The sequence below is a fragment of the Genypterus blacodes genome, unplaced genomic scaffold (assembly GCF_046128005.1).
Source record: "Genypterus blacodes isolate CSIRO-AG114 ecotype Tasmania unplaced genomic scaffold, CSIRO-AGI_Gbla_v1 ptg000058l_1, whole genome shotgun sequence".
Lineage (NCBI taxonomy): Eukaryota > Metazoa > Chordata > Actinopteri > Ophidiiformes > Ophidiidae > Genypterus > Genypterus blacodes.
In genome coordinates, this window is record NW_027466870.1 from 4,160,539 (window position 1) to 4,185,015 (window position 24,477).

At 48.0% G+C, this 24,477-nt stretch overlaps 1 protein-coding gene across 2 annotated transcripts in view; it reads left to right on the top strand.

The window, feature by feature from the left end:
• The first annotated feature begins 3,518 nt into the window (after positions 1 to 3,518).
• The window catches only part of tle2b (TLE family member 2, transcriptional corepressor b), a 58,349-nt gene continuing 37,390 nt past the window's right edge, over positions 3,519 to 24,477 (top strand). For both annotated transcript variants that reach the window (XM_076153380.1, XM_076153381.1), the window contains exons 1-3: positions 3,519 to 4,516; positions 13,262 to 13,359; positions 14,453 to 14,516. In XM_076153380.1, coding sequence (XP_076009495.1) covers positions 4,493 to 4,516; positions 13,262 to 13,359; positions 14,453 to 14,516 — 186 coding nt within the window. In that variant the 5' untranslated portion in view covers positions 3,519 to 4,492. The remainder of the gene's footprint in view (positions 4,517 to 13,261; positions 13,360 to 14,452; positions 14,517 to 24,477) is intronic.

The following is a 24,477-nucleotide window of genomic DNA, read 5'->3' on the forward strand; positions in this document are numbered from 1 at the left end:
GCGTGACTGACAGGGGGACGAAGTATGTGTGTGTGTGCGTGTGTGTGTGTGTGTGTGTGTGCGTGTGTGTGTCTGCACAATAATTGGAACTTCAATGCCCACAATCCCCACAGACTCCTCTGCTCCCTCCACCCCTCCCCCTCCCACACCCGTTCAGTGGTCGGGCCGAGCTGCGATTGGTCCATATTCCGTATGACATCAGGACCCAACGTGGGGTTCTCGAACACTGGTTGGTTAGAATGTGGTACCCCTCCGTCCAATCAGCTACGAGGGAGCGCTCTCACACTAGGTAGCGTGTTTAAGGTGGAGCGGAGGGTTAGCGTGTAGCTGTGTGTGCTGCCTCAATTGAGACGTGCTAGCAGCGAACGTGAGTTTGTTTCTCCCTCTAAGCGAACTGTTAACGTCAAAAAAGACGAAATATTAAATAAGAAGCCGGTTACCTGGTGGAAATTTAACTTACATAGTCTATAATTAAGGTCATTCGGGGTCAAATATTTTTTTGGCCGCATGTAAACAGAGTTCAGACTGAGGTTGTTTACCTGGTACCTGTGTCGCTTTATAGTTTGTTCTTATCTTGCACTTTATTTATTATATTAATTATTTATGTTGCACTGTAAGTCTTTTTAATTCGCCATCTGGTTTTTAAAAATGCAAAACTGAACTTCATTTATTACATACCCACATAAAAACTGACAAATAAAACCAATCTGAGTCTACAGTTACAATGCACTTAAATCTCCCGTTAAAGTATAATGTTTTTATAATAATATCTAAATAACCTGCCTCTATACTAAAACAACAACATGTTACGCTCAAACCAAGGACTGAGCAGCCCCCAGAGTGTTTCTATTGTGTTCTATTCTATTCTTTTGTACATTATCCAGTCCTAAGTGAACCTGCCTGTGTCCCTGCACCCTGGGGACCTTTGACCCTCTGAAGAGTCACAAAAGTCTCCTTCCACACTTGAAGAGTTGTTTTCTTAGGCAATATTATTTTAACAGTGTTTTATCCCCGTCCTGGTTCTTCTTATTTATGTAGACAATAAATACTCAAGCTTAAATGTTTATATAGACAGAAACAAATTAGATCTGCTTGTTGATGCTGTTGATAAAATGTTTAGTGTTGTTTTTTATCTGGCTGCTGTTATCATCTGGTCCTGCTGTTTACGGCTTTACGAGCAGCGATCATGCTGTCTTTACAGCACCTGCACTGGCAGCTGAAGTGTGTGGGCTCCTCTGTGTTTAGATGCTGACCATCCCTTCCAAGGTTGCTGACTGCGGACTGTGGATCCCCACAGCCTGTAGCCCGGCGTTTCATCATGCATTAGCAGTGCTGAGGTCAGTCAAAATGTGCTTGTCATAGTGAAACTGAAGTTAAGTGTTTCAAACTAAACGTGTGCAGTGAAGTAAAGGCTCAGTTTTTTGCCTGGGTCACATCCCACAATGCAAGCAAGAAACAAAGCCCGACTACAATAACAACCTTTGAACCTGCATGACTGCGTTGCTGCTGTGTGTGTGTGCCTGTGTGTGTATGTTTTGTATGCCCCCCCTGTTTGTACACCTGTCTGTCAGTATGAGCAGTCAGGGGACTCTGAATAATCTATTCTAGACAATTAGGTTACGCTGATTAGTACAATGGCTTACATGGGGAATGGCAATGTTGGTGGGGTAGGGCACTCCTGTGTGTGTGTGTGTGTGTGTGTGTGTGTGTGTGTGTGTGTGTGTGTGAGAGAGAGTGAGGAAGAGAATAACAAACGTAACAAAAACAAACAAATCAATAAGAATGTAAAGTTTGTCCTTAAGGCGGCGTTGAGGAAGTCTCAGAGTTGTCCAAATATTAAAGGGTTCATTTCCGATCTTAACTACGTCACTGTTACCACCTATTTATAAAAAATGAAGATTTGCCCCATCAAACATGATTGATCTCGAACCGTGAGAGTAACCCAACAGACAGCTGTAGTTCAAGCAGACCTTGGTGTGTGTGTTAATGGACGGTGGCGCTCCTGTGTTGACTTGCTCTGCCGTATTTTTGCTGTAAATTGCTTTCCTCCAGACAGCATTAGTCTCTCCTCAAACCGCTCCACACTGTTTGTTAACAGAATTCAACGCAACAGGACGGCTGCCTGTGACCTTAATTGAGGCTTTGGGGATGGCCTCTGGCTCGCTCTCCTTGTTATGAAGCAGTTTCTGTCTTACTGCATGCCAAGAGTAACTGTATCTGATTGAGCAGTGTTGGATTAATGGCTGTTTGATCAAGTTCAAAGGCAGAGCTGTCCTGGATCAACTCATTAGAATACTGCACACAAAGACTAGTGGACTGTACACGGGAAGGCTTTAAATTCCAGGGCTTAGTTGGCCCAGGTATACACACACACACACACACACACACACACACACACACACACACACACACACACACACACACACACACACACACACACACACACACACACATGCTGGGCAGTACCAGTAATAGTGTGTGCGATTAGAGCCAAGAGCAACATGTGGCCTCTCAGACGTTTTTATCTTCCTGCAGCAGGGACATTTGTGCAGTCTCACAGCTGTAATCCTTCAGATACTCCACTTATTGATTTTGACAACATCTTTGGTGGTAAGTGGTCAGTGATGTGCTTCTGCACCACAGATCGCTTCACGGTGTGTGTGGACGTCACCGTGGCGTCTGAGGTGGGTGTTTGACTGTAGGTGGCGCTCTGTCTTCGCTCAGTTGCGGCGGTTGTTGTTGTAGTTTGTTGTTGTAGTCTGATTTCCTTCGGCCTTTTGATCGGGACGGTCACACACTGAACTGGTTGAACTACAGTGTTTACATGCGCCGTTCACCTTTAAAGTCACGCTCATGAGCTAATTTATCACTTCCTGTCAGCAGCAGAGGGATAAACATCATCTAAAGTATTCCACTAAAATACAAGGTGTGTTTTCTTGTTTTGAAGCAGTTGATAGTTGATCTATGTGGTTTGACAGGACTGTGTGTGACGTGTGTGTGTGTGTGTACAGCATTTATGGTGCAGTGAAATAGGATCGGTGCATCTTGGGTGTGTTCTCTCCTTTATTTATCCTGCAGTAAAGCGTGATTAGGTGGCCGTCCAATCATCCCAGACTCATTTTAATGTCAGGTGTAAACAGGGTAATCAAGTTATCACTCCAGAGTATAATGCCTGTGTGTGCGCGTGTGTGTATGCATCCGTGCGTGCGTGCGTGTGTGTGCATCCTCGTGTTGCGTAATAAGCGTGTCCACATAGCTGTCATGAATGTTTGTGTGTGTGTGTGTGTGTGTGTGTCTGGATTCATATCTGTGTGAGCCTGAGTCTTTCTGCATGACTGATTGCTTTGTCTGTCTGACCACAATTGAAAGGAGATCCATCTCTCTCTTTCCCTCCCTCCCTCCCTCTCTTTCCCTCTCTCTCTCTCCCTCTCTCTCTCCTTCTGTGACTTGGTGTCTCTATCTACTCAGTTCCACCTTAAGAGGAGCTTTAGCAGCCTGTCGTGTTTGTGTTGAAGCCAACAGGCACAATATATTACAGTCTAGGGCTCGCTGCTGAAAAGCCCGCTGGATCCTCCACTGACCTGCTGTTCTTTCCTGCTTTCCTCTCGCGTTTTTTCCACGTTTAGATTAAAAACAAAGCCCTCTCTCTCTCTCTCCCTCTGCCTCTCTTCCCTTCTCTCCTCCCTCCTTCTACATCTTTTCCACCTTCTTGTCCTTCTTTTTTCTGCGGCAGCACACAAGGCAGAGGCTCCAGTGTGTCAGAGAGAGAGAAGGTGAAGAGGAGGAGGAAGAAGAAGCAGAGCAGAAGAGGGGTAGACTGTTTGGACGGAGCTGTGTGTGTTTATGTTTGTGTGTTTCACCAGTGGACAGCTGGGTGAAGGGCCACTAGGAGAGGAGGGAGAGGAGGAGGAGGAGGAGGAGGAGAAGAAGAGGGGAGCCTGCCTGGATGCAATCCTCTGTCATATCACCACATATGGATCTTGACTGATCGCAGGGTGAGGAACAGGGCGAGACACTGAGAGGAATACGAGAGAGAGAGGAGGAAGGAGGGAAGGAAGGGAGCTGAGACTTTGCTTTCACTGAGGAACGCAGGGGAAAGAGAAGGAGGTAAAGTGGGAGTGTGTCGCTCCGTTTTACCATGACATTGTTGGATAAACGAGCCCGCAGATTGAGCACCACTCTTCAGCTGTGTGTCAACAGGAACTTGCCTTAGGAGAGAGAGACGGAGAGAGGGAGAGAGAGAGAGAGAGGGGGAGACTCCGGAAGAGTGAAGATTGCTACTGCTGCCTCCAATCCAGCTAAGGAGCAGGGACCGGACTCACTGAGGGTGTGAGTGTGTGTGTGTGCGTGTGTCTGTTCCAGTGTGTGCCTGCGTGCGTGCTTGTGTGTGTGTGTGTCTCAGTGTGTTTAACCAGTGGAGGGCAGAGGAGTGGAGGGCCAGGGGACTAACCTGGCCATCAAACGGACTGGCAGCCTCTCCTCTCCTGGGATCATGTACCCTCAGGGCAGGCATCCGGTAAGTACCTCCTTATGTCTCTCTCTCTCTCTGTCCATCTCTCCTGCCCTTCTCTCTCTCTCTCTCTCTCTCTCTCTCTCTCTCTCTCTCTCTCTCTCTCTCTCTCTCTCTCTCTCTCTCTCTCTCTGTCCATCTCTCTCCCTCTCCCTCTTTCTCTCCCTCTCTGTCTCTCAGCGATGGTCTCTCTGTCACAGTCTCTCTAAATCTTTTTTCCCTCCCCACTTTGTGACCATTACCTCCCCATTGCTCCGTCCTCTGTCCTCTTTATCCTCCGCCTGTCTGCCTGTCTCCTGCCTGCCTGTCTGTCTGTCTCTCTATCTCTCTTGTTTAGTTATAGTGACTCTACTGTAACATGAGTACGGCGAGGCGGGAGAGAGGGTGAGGGGAGTTTAGGGACTAAGAGATTCACTGTTGTGTACACAGACGCGCGCACACACACGCACACGCACACGCACCCGCACACACACACACACACACACACACACACAGATGCACAAACACCCTTGTAAGCTGCAGCCAGGTGCTGTTCAGACCCAGCACAGGGTTAAACTGTGTAGGTGGCATAGATGAATCTCAATTTCTCTGCCTGTGTGTGTGTGTGTGTGTGTGTGTGTGTGTGTGTGTGTGTGTGTGTGTGTGTGTGTGTGTGAGCACAGACCTTCACACACACACAACCTCAGACGTTTTCATTAATAGTTTAATGGCACATTTTTGGTTCGCATTAAGAGAGGAGAAGTATTTCCCCTTTCATACCTCCTTTAAGCCCCCTCTCCTCCTCCTCCTCCTCCTCCTCCTCCTCCTTCTTCTATCGGCTACAAATGGTTCAGTGGCCACTTTGCCTTCCAGTCAGCCAGACAGTCGGCCAGCCAGCCAGCAAGCCGGCTATCACAGAGAATTATGAATGACATTTTCACAAGAGGAAGGCATGAGGAATCAATTATATGTACAGAGAGAATGCTAATAAGTCAGCCGCTGGAAGAGAGAGAGAGAGAGGAAGAGAGAGAGACAGAGAGAGGGAGAGAGAGAGAGAGAGAGGAGAGGAAAACAAAGGGAGAAAGTGCAATGTGCAAGAGCCAAGGAAGAAGAAGAAGGGGGGGAAAAGACGGCGAGAGAGAGAGAGAGAGAGAGAGAGAGAGAGCGCGTTTTCTTTAAAAAGGCACAGCCGGGGGTGGAAAGAGAAATGAAAATGAATGAGAGATGCGAAGGAAGAATAGAGTGTGAACATCCTTCTGTTCTCTCCTTTAGAAGCCTATCAGAGAGCTTCCTGCTGCCATGCTCTGCGTTTGTGATAAAGTTCAGTCTCAGATTGAGCCAACTCCAACTGATCGATAGTCTCTCTCTCTCTCTCTCTCTCTTTCTCTCTCTCTCTCTCTCTCTCTCTCTCTCTTCTCTCTCTCTCCTTTCCCTCTCTTCTTTCTGCAGCCCCGGCTCTGCCAAAGGAGCTTTATTTCTGGTGTTGCTATGAAATTTGATACGTGGAGAGGTGTGAGGGTGCAAAGAACAGTGTGTGTTTGCATCTGTGTGTGTGTGTGTGTGTGTGTGTGTGTGTGTGTGTGTGTGTGTTTGCACGCACACAGTCCTATAGGCTGCATCTGGTGCAGGTGTACACTCGTCCCCATAAATCCAGGAGAGCGTTATTCCTAAAACACGCAGTTTCTTCTCTCAGAGTAGCCGGACGATTAATTTCCTGTTTTTAATAGCACTTACTGGTCTGAGTGTGTGTGTGTGTGTGTGTGTGTGTGTGTGTGTGTGTGTGTGTGTGTGTGTGTGTGTGTGTGTGTGTGTGTGTGTGTGTGTGTGTGTGTGTGTGTGTGTGTGTGTGTGTGTGTGTGTGTGTGTGTGTGTGTGTGTGTGAGAGCCGCTTTAACACAGGAAAAAGTTGGTGTGGTGCCGTTTTGGCAGCGTGGATTCCTTGGCAGGTACACCGGCTCTAAATTCTCTTCCTGCCTCTAACGTCTCTATTTTCAAACTATTTATATGCGATATATGTTGAGATGGAGCCATTAGCCCGCTCCCAGCTGACTCACTGTACTGCTGTTGTATAAATTGGACGTCTCACATTCGCGGTTTTGCGGCTGACAGACGGAGGGAGACGTTTAACCCTCGCCTGTCCCTTTGGAAGCAATCAGAAGGTTACCTGGAGTGTACATAGAAGATGAAGAGTTGTTGCTACTGTTGCTGTTGTTGTTGTGTTGTGTATCAGAGCAGAGTCTCTCACTTTGTTCTCCTCGCTCTGTGGCAGGAAAGGGTTAAAGCTGAGGGCTGATTTTGAGCTGTAATTGGTTCCACTGGATTTTTGTGGCGAGCGTTATCAGAAGTGTGTGTGTGTGTGTGTGTGTGGTTATGCATGAGGCGTGTGTGTGTGTATTTGGCATGTTTCTTTTCTTTTCACTAAATGTGTGTGTGTCTCAGTCTGCATACAGCTGCTTCTCTATCAATGTCTCCATTTAAATGTTTGCTTGTTTGTGCGTGTGTGTAAATGTGTGTATATGTGTGTACATGTGTGTATATGTGTGTGTGCGTGTGTGTATATCACATGATCTTCTTTCATCCATGTGGCTCGCTGTGAGCCTCTGGCAGTTTCTTTTGAGTGTGTGAGTGTGTGTACCATGTATGTGTGAATGTATGTTTGTGCGTTTAATGTCCCTTTGTGCCTATATGTGTGTGTTCACAGCTGGTTTAGAGTGTTTGTGTGTGCGTTGTGTGTGTGCGATGTGCCAACTATAATAAAATAATAATTTCACAGTCCAGATCAACCAGAAGAGACAGAAAGTTGATGCAACCGTGTGTGTGTGTGTGTGTGTGTGTGTGTGTGTGTGTGTGTGTGTGTGTGTGTGTGTGTGTGTGTGTGTGTGTGTGTGTGTGTGTGTGTGTGTGTGTGTGTGTGTGTGTGTGTGTGTGTGTGTGTGTGTGTGTGTGTGTGTGTGTGTGTGTGTGTGTGTATCCTCCTCTCTGGCCCTGAGAAGATTAACACTTTTTACAGCCAAGTAAACAAACCCATGCCAAATATGTGGCAGGAGAAAATCACATGTACCCCATTAACAAGGCGCAGACAATATTCTATAGGAGTGTTTGTGCTAGAGTGTGTGCGTGTGTGTGTCTAAGTGTGTGTGTGTTAGAGAGAGAGACGACATGGAGGTGACTGTGCTGGATGTTTGTTTTAAACGTGGAGGTAGTGCATGCATGCCAACTTATTAGTGTGTGTAGAGTGTGTGTGCACATGGAGCTGGCGTGTGTGCGTGTGTGTGTGTGCGGCTCAGCCCTTTTTGCACATGTGTGCTGTTCTCTCCAGGACCCAGTGGACGTGTCCGTACGGGGCGGTTTGTTTTTCCCCAGCATGTGTGGCTGAAATGAAAGCCAGGCCGGGTAAACATGGCAGCAGATTGCTCTCACCTCCTTCAGATGAGAGTCTCCCTCCTCTCCCTCCTCTCCCTCCTCTCCCTCCTCTCCCTTGTCTGCTCCCTCCTCTTCTTGTTTGCATTTAATTTCATTCAGCGTTTAAACCAAAGGTTACCCCCCGAAAAATGGCCCGACGTGCTGCTGTACGGCCCACAGAAGAGCCGGAACTCCTCCAACCAACCCAGCGTCTCCTCGGTCAGACACGAGCAGCCATGCAGATAAAGTCGTCTGTGCCTCTTTGTGTTTCTCTTCTTGTCATTGAAAGAAGAAGTGAGCAGAGTGAAGCTTGGCTGGAGTCCAGACGCCGGTTTCTGCTGCCAGTCTTTCCCTGACTTGTAATCCACCTCTGGCTCAGAGCGGAGCGGGGAACGCTCCGACCCGCTCTCTGACTGGCTGACTGGCTGGTTTGCTGACTGTGTGGCTGGTTGAATTTTAGGACCTGGCTGGCTGGATAACCCATCAGCAGGCCCCGGTTGGTTGATTGACTGCTGCAGTGAATGGCTGTCTAACTAGCTTGGCGGAGCAAAGTTATTCACTGCGTCTCAGCACAATGGGAGTGCCACTAACTCCAAATGAGCTTCCATTGTTGGAGGAAACTGGCAGGGTGGCACCGCTCTCTAACTTATTATCAGGACCTTTGAGTGGTCAGGATGAGGGCTGCTCTCTAGCTCCGAGCACGCTGGCTCCCAAAGTGTGTTTGACACAGAGAGAGAGAGCGAGAGAGAGAGAGAGAGAGAGAAAAGAAGCGAGTGTGATGAAAAGATTGCAGAGCTTCTCTTGGCTGATATATAAGATACATTTCCCCTTCTTCATTCAGCCCTGCGGTCTTTCATCCTCATCCAGTTTTAATCTTAGCTGGTTTATGATGATTGGAGAGCGAGCTGTTGCTTATTTGCCTGCTGCTCACATCAGCCTGCACACACGCACACACACACACGCACACACACACACACACACACACACACACACACACACACACACACACTGACACTTCTCTGCCTCACATGCCATTTCTCATCTCTTCATGTGCCTTTTCCCTAAATATTTCACCAGCCAATTATTATTTCATGTGCTATCTGAATGTGTCTCTACTTGTCTCAAAGAGACATGGGCAAACAGAAAAGAAGGGTAAGAAGGAAGTGTAGAATAAGGAGAGAGGAGGAGGGGTGAAGGAAAGGAAAGCAGGAATGAGACGCGGGAGCAAAGGAGTCACAGGGGAAAGATATTTAGTTTAGAGTGTTTTTGTTCTGGTGAAGGTATCCTGCAGTAGCATGTGTCTGTGTGTGTGGAGTGCATGCGTGTGCGTACCTGTATGTGTGCGTGTTTTGGTAGGAGGTGTGCCACGGGCTAAACACAACGAGCAGACACACAGAATCTGTTCTTTCTCAATAACTCCCAGACCTGCATCTGTTAGACAGTTGCCGTCTCTCACACGGAGCCGTTGCCAGCGGGGGAAAACCAGACAACTGCTCGAATAGAGAGACGTGTGTGTGTGTGTGTGTGTGTGTACGAGCGTCTGCTGGACAGACACGCAGAGACAGACGGAACCAGACTGACCCAATTCCCATTCTGGCAGAGTTTGAATAAATGATGAGGATTCAAATGAAGACGAGGGCGGTGCTGGTTGAGATGTTAATGGGCTCAGATTTGCTCATTTTAAAGTTTTTCAATTTAAAGAAGAGAGGAAATGAGCCTCACTAAAGTCAAATTGGGTCAAAGGGAACATCGACCAGACTCTTAAAGTCCTGCACTGCCTCATATCTGCAACAGGAACATCCAACCAGAAAGTTTACCAAAGCTACGATGAACAGAGAACGTATTGATTATCCTGAAAGAAACTCGAGCCTGATGGTATAAACTTAAAGCTAGTAAACCGCATGACATCGTCCCTCACTGCCACACACAGCAGAGTTGTTCTCCTTGTTTTGCCTGATCCATGCAGTGTGAAGTCACTTCATCAACCATCTTCTCTCAGACGCTTTGCCGCTCGGCTCATCGGGTCACGTGATCCGACGTGAAGACATACAGGGGGATAAAGGAGGTGACAGACGGGGTCAGGGTGGGTCAGGGTCAAGGGTCCTGCCTCTGTGCTGTCATGTGATCCAATGGAACAAGACCCCCGACACCAAACCCTCCTCCTCCTCCTCCTCCCCTCAGATAATCCCTCCTAATTCTCTGCTGCACGTGCCGGATCATCCAAACTGTGATTGACTCCTGTCGCACATGGTGCTGTGTGTGTTTAATGTGTTCGTCTCTCCCCTCCCCCTATGACCTCCATCTCTCAGATATTAACCGGATCAGTTTTGAGTTTCAGGATCTTCTGTGATGACTGCGCACACACTCACTCACACTCACACACACACACACACACACACACACACACACACAAACACAGGAGGCGTTAGTCTGTTTTTTTGGCCCTTCGGTTGCGTGCTACGGACCCCCAACAGCCTGGGCTGCCATCTGTCACAGCACAGGAGAGACGAAACACGCACACACACACACACACACACACACACACACACACACACACACACACACACACACACACACACACACACACCAATACAAATGTGTACGAGTCGCTGATGCCTCCATCTTTGTAAACACACACAGAGCAACACACGCCTCCCCCCCCCCCCCTGCAGGTTAACTAACAGCTCGTTGTGACTTCTACCTGTAAAGTGTGTTTTGTCATCACGCCATAACGAGCCGCCGCCTCTCTAAGGCGCCGTGTGAGGACATCTGTGTCCTTCAGCCAGAGACGGATCGCCCACCAGCTCTGGGGCTGGCGCTCTCACTAAACAGCACAGATGAGTTTGATCTCAGCTTCCTGTCAGACTCTGTGGGCAGAGGGGCACAGCGCTGCTTCTACACAACCACCTCAGCACCAAAAGCCTTCTGCTTCTCATTTCCTTTCTACCCTTTTTACTCACACAGCCCTGAAACTTAAAAACAGATGAAAAGCCACCGGAGTCTTCCTCATCTAGACGAGTGTGGAAGCTGCCATGTTGAAACTCACAGTCGTCACTCTCGCCTCTCTGAGCTCTTTTTATGTGACTCAGTGCTGCTGATGTAACTCACCGCTCACAGGTTGTGTGTGTGTGTGTGTGTGTGTGTGTGTGTGTGTGTGTGTGTGTGTGTGTGTGTGTGTGTGTGTGTGTGTGTGTGTGTGTGTGTGTGTGTGTGTGTGTGTGTGTGTGTGTGTGTGTATCTGCATGAGCATATCTGTGTGTTCATGCTCGTGGTAGCAGATGGTGGCAGCAGTATCACAACAGCTCCAGACCCATATGCAGGACAGACTACCGCAAAGCCAATGAGGCTCTCTGTCTCTCTCTCTCTCCCTCCCCGTCTCTCTCTCTCTCTCTCTCTCTCTCTCTCTCTCTCTCTCTCTCTCTCTCTCTCTCTCTCTCTCTCTCTTTCATAATCTCTGGTGGCGTGCACGTGCCTGATCTATTCCTCTACCCCGTCCTCCTCCCCTCCCCCTCTGTTTATGTTTGGTGTGAATCAAGGTCAGTGGGGATCTGTTGGCAGACTCCCGCCATCCATCCCAGCCCCCTACCCCTCCCACACACACACACACACACACACACACACACTCCCAGAGGGTCTACGTGTATTGTGCCCATCTAGATGTCCCCGCTTTGCTCGCCTCAGTTCGGCTCAGCTCTGCTCGCTGGATTAATTACTGGGGGAACCCACGGCGTCGCTGACCTCCACCATCGGACTAATTGAAATCTAATTGAATTGTGCTTGTCTAGACTAATGAAGCCCCGCCACTGAAACCGCCAATCTTTGTAGCCATAGCTGTAGGGCCCGTAGCCGCCCGGGCCACACCGCACCGATCGCAGTGTGTGTAGCAGCTCGGGATGGATGGACGGGTTGATGAGGAGTTGGCTAGCTTATTTAAATGTCTAAATAGCTGCGCCAGAAAGGAAACGTTCTCCATGTGTTCCCTGACAGGTAGCGGAGGAAAGGTGCTCCGGCTTTAATGCTCCCTGGCTTGTTGACAGCCCCGTAATGTCGGGGAAGGAAATCCATTTTTGGCAATTATAAAGTCTCCGGAATTCATGTGATTTGACAGCAGGAAACGGCGTGCGGCTGTGTGCACACTGAGTGAGGAAAAGGCTCATGATGGTCGAAAATGTTTCTGGTTAGTTTGCTTTTCCTTATTTAGTGATTTAAGCTGTCAACCGATGTCTGAGGTGTCCGTCTCCCTGTGCAGAGGTGTGTGGGATGGAGGGTGCATGGGTGTGGACCTCAGGGTGCTGTGGGCCTCTGAGGGGTCAAAGGAATCAGCCTGGGTCTCCATGTGTATTGGAGGAGACACCTGGACCGGACCTCTTTAGTCTCGGGTTACATAGAAACCATGAACATCACTGTACACACTCCATTAGGTCACACTCCACTGAGAGACAATTACTCCAAAAACCCAAAACGCCCACAACCACATAGGCTCAGTGCCCACATACTTAACCCCCCAAACACAAACTCATGATGTCATACATGTTTGACTCATATGAGGTCCAGTGAAGTGAAGAAGTAACTTTAGAAACTCCCTACTGGAGATCTCTGCTTGCTTTCTGACCTTTGTTGTGTTTGATTTCTCGCTCAGACTGTGAAGGAGGAAGGGTGGAGGTCAGAAATGCATTTGTTGGACACAGAGGAGTGTGTGTGTTGGGGGGGGGGGGGGTCTCAGCTTTTAGCAGGTGAGAGACGATGCCATGATTTCCTATAAGTTATTTATTTGAGGTTTCCTCCCTTCTCAGCTCTCTGTAGGCTGGAATACATTAGTAACCTGGCGGAGTGGAGCGGATGCTAATGTGTAAGAGAGAGAGGGAGAGGAGAGGAGAGGAAGAAAGGATGAGGGCTGTGCAGGGAAGGAGGCAGAGTCATTAGAGGAGGAGGAGAACACAGAGAGAGGACAAGGCTTTATGATGTGTGGGAAGGGGAAGTGACCTTCCCTCTCACTTTCATCTTAGCTTTCTTTCCTCCCATGCCTTGCTCTCTGACACACACACACACACACACACACACACACACACACACACACACACACACACACACACACACACACACACACACACACACACACGCAGGTGCACATAGACGGATACGGGCTAAGGGTATACAAGTGTAAATGCACACACTGTTCTCACGAATACACGCATGCACACACATACACATGCATGCATCTCAGTGTTTTTCGTCTCTCCCGTTCTGTCTCTCTCTCTTACACTCTCTATCTCTCTCTCGTTTTCGCTCTCTCACACACTCAACCTCTCTCTCTCTCTCTCTCTCTCTCGTTTTCTCTCTCTCACACACTCTCTACCTCTCTCTCCACAGGTCCCCTTGCAGCCTGGCCAGTCTTTCAAGTTCACAGTCCTGGAAACTCTGGACCGTATCAAGGAGGAATTCCAGTTCCTCCAGGCACAATACCACAGGTACACACACACACACAGCATACATTACACCCAGAGAGAGTACACATACACACTCAGGCAAGGATCCATTGAGTCGTACACACAGTTGTTCACACACACATGAATTCAGCAGGAAGCCAGAAACAGAATGCGGCCCTTTGCTGAACCTTTAGCTGGAGTTCACACAGTCAATTACATTTAATTGCGTTGTAGAAATGCTCAGGTATGCTTTGTACCGCTCATGATGATGATGATTGCACCTTCATCATAGGAGCTGGGATTAATTGGACTCTTGCTATGAGTTTTATGAAGGCATTTGCGTACGTTCTCTTACCCGCATAGAATCAAATCTTAACTGCCACGAGTCTTTTCACCCTTCCTCACCGTCTCTGCTTCATCTTCCTCATCTACATTGTTTAAGAGACGCAGTATGAAGTTAATGTGAGGGTGAAAAGAAGTCGTGGCTTTTAACTGCTCGCACTTTATCAGCATACTACAGAGCGGTTGTGTTTGTACGTGCTGCGGTGTGAGTTTCTGCAGTGAGAATAATAAATCTCACTTGATTTCTCTCCATTAGCCGCTTTAATTGCTCTAATCAAGGTCATCGCAACATTCCCACTCCTCCAACAGTATTACGGGACGCAGTGTCACGCTCCATACTTTATGAGTTCCCGTATAGTCCGAGGTCACCGATGGTCACTTTATAATCAGACCGGGCCCGTGATGACCTTGAGGCTGAAGGAGATAAACCTCCGTCAGCTCCGACCTCCAGCCTCTTAGCGTCGCGCCTCAGTTTGCAGACGGAGCACAAACGCAGATCACTCACACACATGCATTAATAACATATGGCTTCACGCTCTAATTATGTTAACTGAATACACGCACCCAGCACACATGCCAGGAGGTGTGATGAAGCGCTCCAGTGCGTAGGACACACCCTCTCCTCTGTAATTGGTAAGCCTGGAAAGTATTCTTGGAATCCGCACACGGGTCTTAAACTGTGTTTGACCTCTGCAATATCTAAACTCCTGTGGAAATTAGAATTTATTTCCGTGGGGATGCAAATTAGGCATGTAATCTGTGCGCCTCTGTCCTCTTTGACCTTGTGCCGCAGCCTGAAACTGGAGTGCGAGAAGTTGGCCAGCGAGAAGACGGAGATGCAGAGACACTACATCATGGTGAGTCCAATCAGACCTTCGCCGGGCCGTGCAGTCATCCATTAGTCTTACCCAGCCGCTCGCTCGCTCGCTCGCACACTCCGATAAGAGGGTGATGGGCTCCTCATACAGGAATTACAATCAGGGGAGTTGTATCTGTGCGTCTGAAGAGCCAGGTTAACGTTATTTAATGCTTATGTCATTCAGATGCAATCAATCTGTTTGTCCGTGTTGCTCTGGTTCTCACTCTCGCTCTCTTTGATGCAGTTTGTCTCAACCTTGCCTTCTTGCCCTTGTCTCAACTATTCATTTTCCTAATCCACAGTTGACAACCCAATAGAACAGAATGTAATGTGTCTGAATGATTATTAGGATCCATAATAACTCAATTCTTACAAAACCAAACATTCAAACATATTGTTCAAAGCTTTAAAACCAGCAAGTGCACCGTATGTTTTTGTCCTCTCTCTCTCTCTTTCCCGCTTATTTCATCTCTTTACAGCCTGCATTCCCCCCCTCCTCTCCATTTTGACCTCCCCCTGTCCCTTTATTGCCCCGTCTGTCTCTCTGCCTCTCTCTCCCCCTCTCCTCCCTCTGTTTTCTCTCTCTCGTGCACTAGCAGCCTGTGTCTGTGCAACTAAAGGCTCACATGTACCCTAAGCCTTCGTCTGCGCTACAAAACCCGGGCAGGGCTGACCAGAATACAGTATGCCCCATCTGCTAAGCTGCTCACATTTCATAAACCTGGGAGAGCAGGCGGGATCAGGGCCGTACCATAGATCCACACACAGATGGAGAGAGAGACAGGAGAGAGAGACGGAGAGAGAGAGAGAGGGAGAACCAGACTGATGGATAGACAGGGGAAACTGGCACACAGACAAATTGAAAGGAAGGCAGAAGATAAACAGACTGATACACAGCCTGACTCACCCTCTCACACACACAGCACAAATAAAGTGTAGACCCATGCATTCCACACCTACACACATCCTTCTACGTCTCCATTCAATGCCGCAAGCCTCAAACTACTCTTAATGCTAATGTGTGTAATAACAGCTAATGCAGTAAGGATCAGATCAACCAAGACGCTGTCAACAAACATAACCAACCGTAGGGCGATGTGACAGCTGATGGCATGAATGAGACCATGGAGAGAGACAACGTTTTCAACTGACTCCCAACAGTGGAAGATACTAAAGGGAGAATATGCTAAGGTTAAATCGCCATGGTGATGTTGTTATCAGACTAAACTTTATGTAGAGAAGCTTTTAGCTGCTCTCTCTCATGGTTCTGTGTTCTGTGGTTCCATAAGGATCCATCATACTGACTAAGGGATCTGATAAGTGAGTGCCGAAATCCCTTATTTTACACAGAGAAAACTTAGTCAGTGACCTAGTTTAGGTATAATTCTCCCTTTAATCATTAAATTTTGACGTTTCACTGAAAGGAACAATCAATGAATACAATTGCGCATCCAAAATGCTGTCTAGCTTGGTTGTTGAGGATCCTTAAGTCCTCTGAATAATTGAGGCGGTCTGAAGTCGTAAAGGTGTTCCATTAGGATCCTCACTGCGGCGGTCGGTCCCAGACTCAGAGTGCGTCTCTAGAGGAACAGAGTTCAGCGCTCACACACATGCACGTACATGCAGAGCAGGATTAACACAAACACAAGCCTGTCAAAGCCGCAGACTTCTAATAGCCACCCACCCACCCACTCTCCTCTCAGACACTCCCTGTTTTAGTTGTGGTTTCACAGCTTTACCGTGCGGAACAAACGGCCCCGACCGACGTTTGCCTCTAAACCTCACCCTGCAGGAAGTGCGGCGTTGGCTCTCACACACCGCTCTCAGTGATTTCCCGGGCAGGGGGGAGGGGGGAGGGGGGAGGTGAGGCAATGGCCGACATTTGATGGAACTCTGTGCATATTAAATGTCAGGGCCTTTGTGACCACTGCACCACTGGTAAAGAATAGAGAGGCCAAAACAATCTCTTCAGCTGTACGTGTCCCCGTGGCGGCGAGTGGGCAGCAGAGCAGAAGGTTGGGAATGTGCAGATGTGGATGACATATGCATATAGGTTAGCATGGCCGCCTGTCACAGCTGCAGGCCATGTTACTTTAACTGGGGCTCAGTGTGGCGGAGTGGAGGGCTAGAGCGGCGCTTTGCTACTTCATAGACACGGCTCAGAAATGAGAGAGAGAGAAAGGGAGAGAGGAGGAGGGGGTGGTGGTGAAAGAGAAGCTCAAAGGGAAAGAGAGAGAGAAGAGAGAGGAAAAAAAGGCTTGAAGTGTCTGAAGAAAACAGGGGAGTGCTGAGGGAGGCAAGGAGAGATATAAAGGGAGGGAGAGATAAAGAGAATAAAAGAGGAGAGGGAGAGAGCTCTGTATAAGCAGGGGGGAGAGATGCAGGCGGGAAGAAAGAAGAAGAAGAAGAAGAAATGAATGAGGGAGGGATGCAGCGAGGGGGGGAGGGGGGGCACTGCAGAGAGGAGGAATGGCGGTGAAGAGAAGAGAGAGAGTAGATGGAGAGATAGGGATGTTTGTTTATAGGGGTCTGTGTGTGTGAAATGAATGATAGAATGATGGAGGGAGAGAGAGAGAGGGAGAGAGAGGGAGAGAGAGGATGCACGCACAGACACGTAAATAATGTGAAGCAACACCGGGCCGGCTGCGCCCACAGAGGAGATAACCCAGAAGGCTATATTTAGCTGCTCAGGGCTGTCATCCACACTGAGGCCTGTTTCCACAGGCTGGGCTCTGCTCATCACGCCGCACTGCTCCTTTACTATTCATCACCTCTAAGCTCTTTAAATATGAGGCAAAGGCTGCCGGAGCAGTCGCGGCGCGGTTACCCCGACACCGGGTCATGGGGAATCACGTGAACTAGTTGCGAGGAAGGAGAAGAAGAAGAAGACTCGGCGGTTAAGGGACTTTTCCTGGTAGCGATGGTTGAAATGTTGTTTAGGTGTTTCGGGCGTCTTCATCTTTGGATTGGCTGGTTGATTTCGTTGGTTAGGTTGTTTAGGTGGCGGCGTCTCTCTGATCTTCTTGCGGTGATCATAAGAGCTCATGTTTACCGCCGCCTTGTTCTTGTTTACGTCACAAATAAAGGATCTGCTGGTAGCTTGGATCTCTTCCCTCCTAAGCAACCGTCCTGAAAATGGCTGCTCAGCACAAGCAAGCCGCCCAACAACAACACACGTAGGGTGTTTGAGTAGGTTTCCACATTACAGAGGAGGAGGGGGGGGAAGCACATAAAAATATCATTATGTTTTTACGCGGGTGAGGAGTCGTCACGTGGGATCCTCCTGAAGTGTGTTTGGTTGGAGTGGAGTGGAACGAGAGTCCAGGCGTCCAGCTTTCATCCACCGAAGAAAAAAGTCACACCGAGCTCATAAATGTGTTACTTTGAATGTTTATCCGTTTGCACTGAGCCGATACATTAAACATTGTAAACAAGGACTTTGGCACAGAGTGTTAGCTGTTAAAGGAGCAACGTTCCCTACAGGATTGTACTTTTACTCCAGCAGCCCGAGTGTTAACACAGCGGTCCGGTTTAATCAGAGGTGTATGTTTCAAAGTTAGGAACTAGTAGTTTTTCTCGCTCCTTTTTCTAATTCCGCGGTTGCCGTTGGAAATGTTTTTCACGCTTGGAAGGAAGACGCCATTAACCCCTCAAAGTGCCTCCGTCTGTGATGTGGAGATGCAGGGAAGCCGGAGCAAAGCCGCCGGAGCTTTTGGCGGCTCCGTCCTCTGTATGTTTCCGTTTAGATTGGCTGCTCTGGAAGTGTGTGTGTGTGCGTGAGTGATACGAACTCACAAAACACGGAGTCCCACACGCGGGGCGTTCAGTGGGCAGCTGTATTTATAATTCATGGCTCTCAGATTTCACTGCTCTGTTGGAATTCCACTGTGTATTTTTAAATGAAGCTGCATTGTGGCCACAGCTAATCAGGGGGCGCAGACGTGATGGGCACATTAAGGCACGTGCACCACAACAGGGCAAAGACTCAGACTCAGACTCAGACTCAGACTGTGCCGGTCTGAGGTTAAAGCAAAGGACGCACAAGCTGGAATATGGAAGGAAATGAGATCAAACTGTCCCCAGCACAGGACCGGAATTGAACCGGCATACAAATGAGGTCTCCACAATTATATTATAAATCTATGTTGTGTCTCCTCTGCTGTCCTGGTGTCCTCCTCCTCTCTAAGTCTCCTCGTGTGTCCTGCAGCCTTCGTCTCATTCCTGCAGACTCTCAGAAGCAGTCAAAGGGGAATGGACCGCGAAGCCCCTTAAATATATAAAGAAAGACATGTCTACTGGAGGGTGACAGCTCATAGTCAGGAATCAGATTAGGTGGCTGCTCCCTCGCTGTGATGCTGTGTGTGTGTGAGTGTGTGAGGCTCTGCAGGGTTTTGTCTTTAAGAACACCAGGCAAGAAATATCAGCCGATGTAACCGTTAAAAATAATGGTGAGACAAAACACAGAATAGGGTGTGTGTGTGTGTGTGTGTGTGTGGGTGTGGGTGTTGGGATGATTTGATTAATTGGAGTAAAATCTATGTTTTAAACGTACTGATACTGAATACATAATAAACTCATTAGAATGTTTCGTGGCGGCGGTGATCTGAAATGGGAATTAAGCGCCATCGCAAATCCGTAATAACAATAATCAAGCTGTAATGAATGGACAAACGCTGATGGTGGTGTTTAGTGTGTGTGTGTGTGTTATTGTGTGCTTGTATCCGTGTGTTGTGGTCAGAGTAAACAGTCTCATGCCCTCCGTGCAGTCATTTGTTGGAACATTGTGATCATGCGTTTCTTTTGTGCGTGTGTGTGTGTGTGTGTATAGTATATGTCTGTGTGTGTCATCAGTTCAGTACAGCCCCTCAGGCATAGACTGTGTGTGTGTGTGAGTGTGTGTGTGTGGATTAATGTGGTGCTCTCAGCCTCTTACTACACTCCCAGCTCATCTGTCTGATTCACGCTGACACACAGTGTTCTCTTCAACAACATTACAGTGACTGACTGTGCGAGAAAGATGGGAGAGAGAGAGAGAGAGAGAGATAAAAGAGAGAGCCGGGAGAGGAGGAAGGAGAGATGAAACTGAAACGAGAGAGGAAAAGCAGGGAAAGAAAAAGAGGGGGAGGGAGAAAAGGAGAGAAATGTGAGTGTGTGTGTGAGAGAGAGATGGAGAGGAAGGCCGATGTGCAGGAAATGAGAGATGAAGAGAACGAGCAGAAGAAAGGAAGAGGGAGCGATGAGTGATGCAAGATAGAGCAAAAAAAAAAAAAAGGATGAGGGGCAGGAGGCGAGCGTTTCTCAGGAGGAGTTTGGAGGATTTAAGCGGTGGCCGGATGCAGGGAAGGATTGTGTCTTTTTTAAGAGTCTTAAACCCGTCTGAACAGTTTGGAGCCCCAGAGACAAACAGGCCGGGAGGACTCGCAAAGACCGGGCAGGTCTCCCTCGCCGCACATGTATGTTTACAGCTCCAAACCCCCCCGCCCCCCCGGCGGACTCAAGGTCGTAGCTGTGCGGTTGTGGTTTGAGCCTTTTCCCTCTGATGAAACAGGCTGCAAGAGGAGCTGCGGCGAGGCTGAATGTCTGCCGTGACTGATTTAGTCGTCACCCACTGACAGGACACAATGGAGAAGTCAGAGCCTGCTAACCTCACCTCTGATGTGAGCTAGCGCAGCCTGCTAATAAATGTTTTAACATTGGTGGTATGTGTGTGTGTGTGTGTGTGTGTGTGTGAGAGTGAGAGTGAGTGTGTCAATGTGTGTGTGTGTGGGCGGGCAGATGAAAGAGACAAGCTGCCCCGAGAGACACTGATGAACAATGCTTTTGTTAAGGTTCTACACACATACACACCCACGCGTGCACACACAAATGCACGCAAGAGTAAACACACGGGCGGTTCACCAATGGAACAGGCACGCACACACACACACACACACACACAAACACACACACACACACACGGATGTCCCATTTAGATAAATCACCTTGGATTAGACCCACTTCCTAAAGCTCATTTCAAAGTCTGCCAGCATCCTTCACAGAATGCATGGAAGAGATGGAAGGAGAAAAAGAGAGGAAGAGCGGGAGAGAGAAAGAGAGAGAGAGAGAGAGAGAGAGAGTCTGGCACAGGCGTCTGACACTCTCTCAACACTACAGCGGGGGGGAGGGGGGGTGAACATTCCCAGAAGAGTGGAAAGAGAGGGAGGGAGGGAGGGAGGGAGAAATACAGGAATGCTTTTTGTCTTTCTATCCCTGATGACACTCTGTGTGTGTGTGTGTGCGTGCGTGTGCGTGTGTGCGCGCGTGTGTGTGATTAGCACAAGATAGACTTTAGATATGGTGTGTGTGTGTTCAAAAGAGAGAGAGGAACGTTAAAGCTCCATCAGATAAACGAGCACCGCACTGTAACCTCATTAAAGTAAAGCAGGAAACAAAACAACAAGACTTATTTTAATATGTGGAGCAATGTATGTAACACACGTGAACGTTATGTAAAAGAAATCAGCCACAGAGCAAACCCAGGTAAGTAAACATGTAATCTTGTGTCTATAATATCATCTTTAATGCCCCAGCATTAAAGAGCCAAAGTACCACCTGTAGATGAATACACTGACTGAGGTAATAACAGGACACACTAATGGCTGATTTCTCTGTGTTACAATAACAAAATCCCTTGACTGTCAAATTAACTGGAGATGAACTTCAGTCATTATCTTTAATAAGCACCTGCAACATTAGAGAGGGCTCCTTCTCTGTGGCTGGAGACAGACTCTGGGTTTCCTCTGTGCAGCTACAAGTTCAACTGAGCTCACACTCCTCAGTCACATCAGTGTGAAGATGTGGGGGAAGTACTTTTTAAGTTTAGTTTGAATGAATGCTTTGGTTGTTTGTCATCATGTGTTTGTTTGCATCCATCCTGAATCGATCCTGGTACCTGTGACTGTAAGATCTGGGCTCACCTGCACAGTTTAAAGCCTCTGGGTTGAAGTTCTGAGCTGACATTGTTTAACTTTAACACTATTAACAAGTAATAAATAATTATACTGTGATCATAATCCCCCCGTTAGACCGGGTGATGGCAGAGCAAATTGTGAAGCGCCCCCAGAAATATAGGTGAGTTGGTTTGGACTCTTGATCTCACTTCCTGTCTGGCCCAAAAAAATAAAAGTTTCTCCAGTTTCTTCTTCTTCCGGCCATGTTGAGTTGATTGGTACAACTTTTGCCGGAACTTTTTCCCCCCACCTAATAAATTGGTGAAAGTGGGTGAGGGCTCTTTCAGTTAAAAAGGTTGCCGATCCCTGGGTTAGGTAGACACACACACACACACATGCACACACACTACCTTCTGGGTGGGCAACACTGGGTGTTCTTGGTAAGGAGTTAGTGAGCAACATCAGCCGGTTTGTTCAGTGCCCCTTTCGTGTCAGCGCGTGTGTGTTTTGGTTGTTGTAACACGCACACACACATGCATCCACCCCATGCAATGTGCAATCTGCTATGCACACATACACTCCACATAGACAGGGGATCTTACAGCGTTTTGAATGAGAACACAGTGCCACTAGATTTATTGAAGGCAGAGCGGCAGGAAGGGGGGGGGGGGTAATTGAACATAGGGGGTGGGGGGTGTCTGTGGGGCGGGAGGGGAGGGGAGTGCAAGCAGCTAAGAGAGGATGAAGCTTTTAAGAAATAGACTAAAACAGACGCAAACATGTGCTGCATCACAAGTGTGCCGCTGCAATATCAAGCAGTTGAACAGTTCTGATTACTGCACTGCAATACAGCCAGTGGATAAATAAATTAAATAAAGTAGTTTGTTTGGTGACAGGCGTCCTCCTGGTACGGCCGCTTGGGACAGATGAATTGAATAAGGAAAGGAAGGAAGGAAGGGTGGAAGGGAAGGAAGAAATTAAGAAAGCAGGGGAGGCGAGAAGAAGGAAGTGAAGATATCAGGATGTTAGTTGTATTTTAGAACCCAGATCCATCTGACGCCATCCTTCCAAAACTCAAATCCTTCCCGTCATTACTTAAGTAGAGCTCAGTTTGTTTACATGTTCGTTAAAACTTTGATTATACTCAGATTAAAGCCGTAAACCTTTTTTCCTTCAAACGTCATGTTGTTGAAATTTGCATAAACTTAAAGCTACTACACACTCAGAGTTACAGACCTAAATGATGTGATTTGAAAGTGTTTTGTTGTGTCACATCACAGCTGGAGTAAAACACCTCGTCATGCGTTTCCCCCGAGCGGCCGACTCTTCCTCAAAACTGCCACTCCACAACTCATCACATACGCTGGGATAACAGAGGAAATCCTATTAAGTCTGTCCATGTAGATGCTGCGCTCGCATTTCTGCCTCCGTCGCAACACATACAAATAATTGGGAGCATTAGGAGTGTGTAGTCACGGTAGCCCAGTGCCTTAGAAACACCTGTAACTACCCGACCGCTGCCCAAACACAGTCTAAGACCTCAGAGCAGAGTAGCTACCAGACAAAAGTCCAGACTGTTCTCCCACTGTGCATTGTCGCTGGAGTTGCTGTGCAGAATGAAGAAATACTACAATAGTCACTTCACTGCTGTCTGGCCTACACACACACACACACACACACACACACACACACACACACACACACACACACACACACACACACACACACACACACACACACACACTGGGACCTCTCCTTGCTGCCTCTTCAAAGGAAGCCATGATTGGTACGGAAGTCAAATGTCACATGCTTTAACGGCTCGTTTCTAGACGGAGGAGCGTGTGACTGCGACAGAGCGGCGTTGTAGTGGACGCGTCTCACATGTGGCGTGTTAGCGAGCTCAGCCAACCGCCTCTTTTGCTTTTCACGTCTTCTGGTGTTTAGAATTCGGAGATCTGAGCAACGCTGTTTCTGTTAAGACTGAAGGATTCATGCGTAAGCTCGGGCAAAAGTGCATCCCAGCGCGGTAAAGAGAGGCTGAACAGCTCCAGGTGCTTCTGTTCTCCTGCTGACCTTTACTCTGACCTTTCTCCTGGGAAGTTATAGCCCTCCAGATCTTATTATTCATACACACAGACGTATAATACAGATACCTACGTTCTTATTCTCACATAAGAGTCTATTCTCAATCCTTCCCACTGCCTTAAAGCACAAAAACACTTCAGCTTCCATCACCGTTTGACACCATCTCTCAGTGAATTGAACAGGTTATTGATTAGGGCCATGATTAACCCCTCCCGCACTGACAAGCCAATATTTTGATTGATGATTCCACCGTGTCTGCTTCCATAGTTATTAACAAAATGGAACTGCTGTTATGGCGCCTCCATCGGGTCCATCCATGTTTCATTTTTTTTGTGAGTACACGTCCACCGGCTCTGGATGCAGCAGACTGATTAATTCATGATTTATTAATTAATTCACGCCCACTTAACTTTGGCAGCCAAATACAGTTAATGACAACAGTGAGGAGGTGACAACAGTGACAAATGGGCGTGGCCTTGGATTTTCTCTCCGTGAAGTTCGATTGAAATCCGTAATATCTTTAAATGTCTTGCTAACACACAGACCGAAGAACAAAGACAAACACGGCCGGGTCCCTTCCACATTCAGTCACAGTGCAGCTTGACAGGGGCAGCACCAAAGTTCCTCCAACTCAAACCTGCTTCTTTCTCTCCCTATGCCTCAGCACAGCGGCGTTCCCATCATACCTTTATGACATTCCGTTCCCTCACACGGTGCCGGCTCTATTCAGCCTCTCGCTTCAGTCCAGAGTGAAGAGCTCTTGTTGAGGCCGGCTGCTAAAATGAGCTATGTTGTTACTCGCAAGGTTGTATTAACATACCGGGCTCTGCTGAAGCACTCAGCTGTTGGTGTAGTGGAGGGAGAAAAAAAGAGGGAGATGCTAAATGAAAAGAGGATGTTGGGCTGGAAGAGAGAGGGAAAAAAGAGAAATGGAGAGGAGAGGGG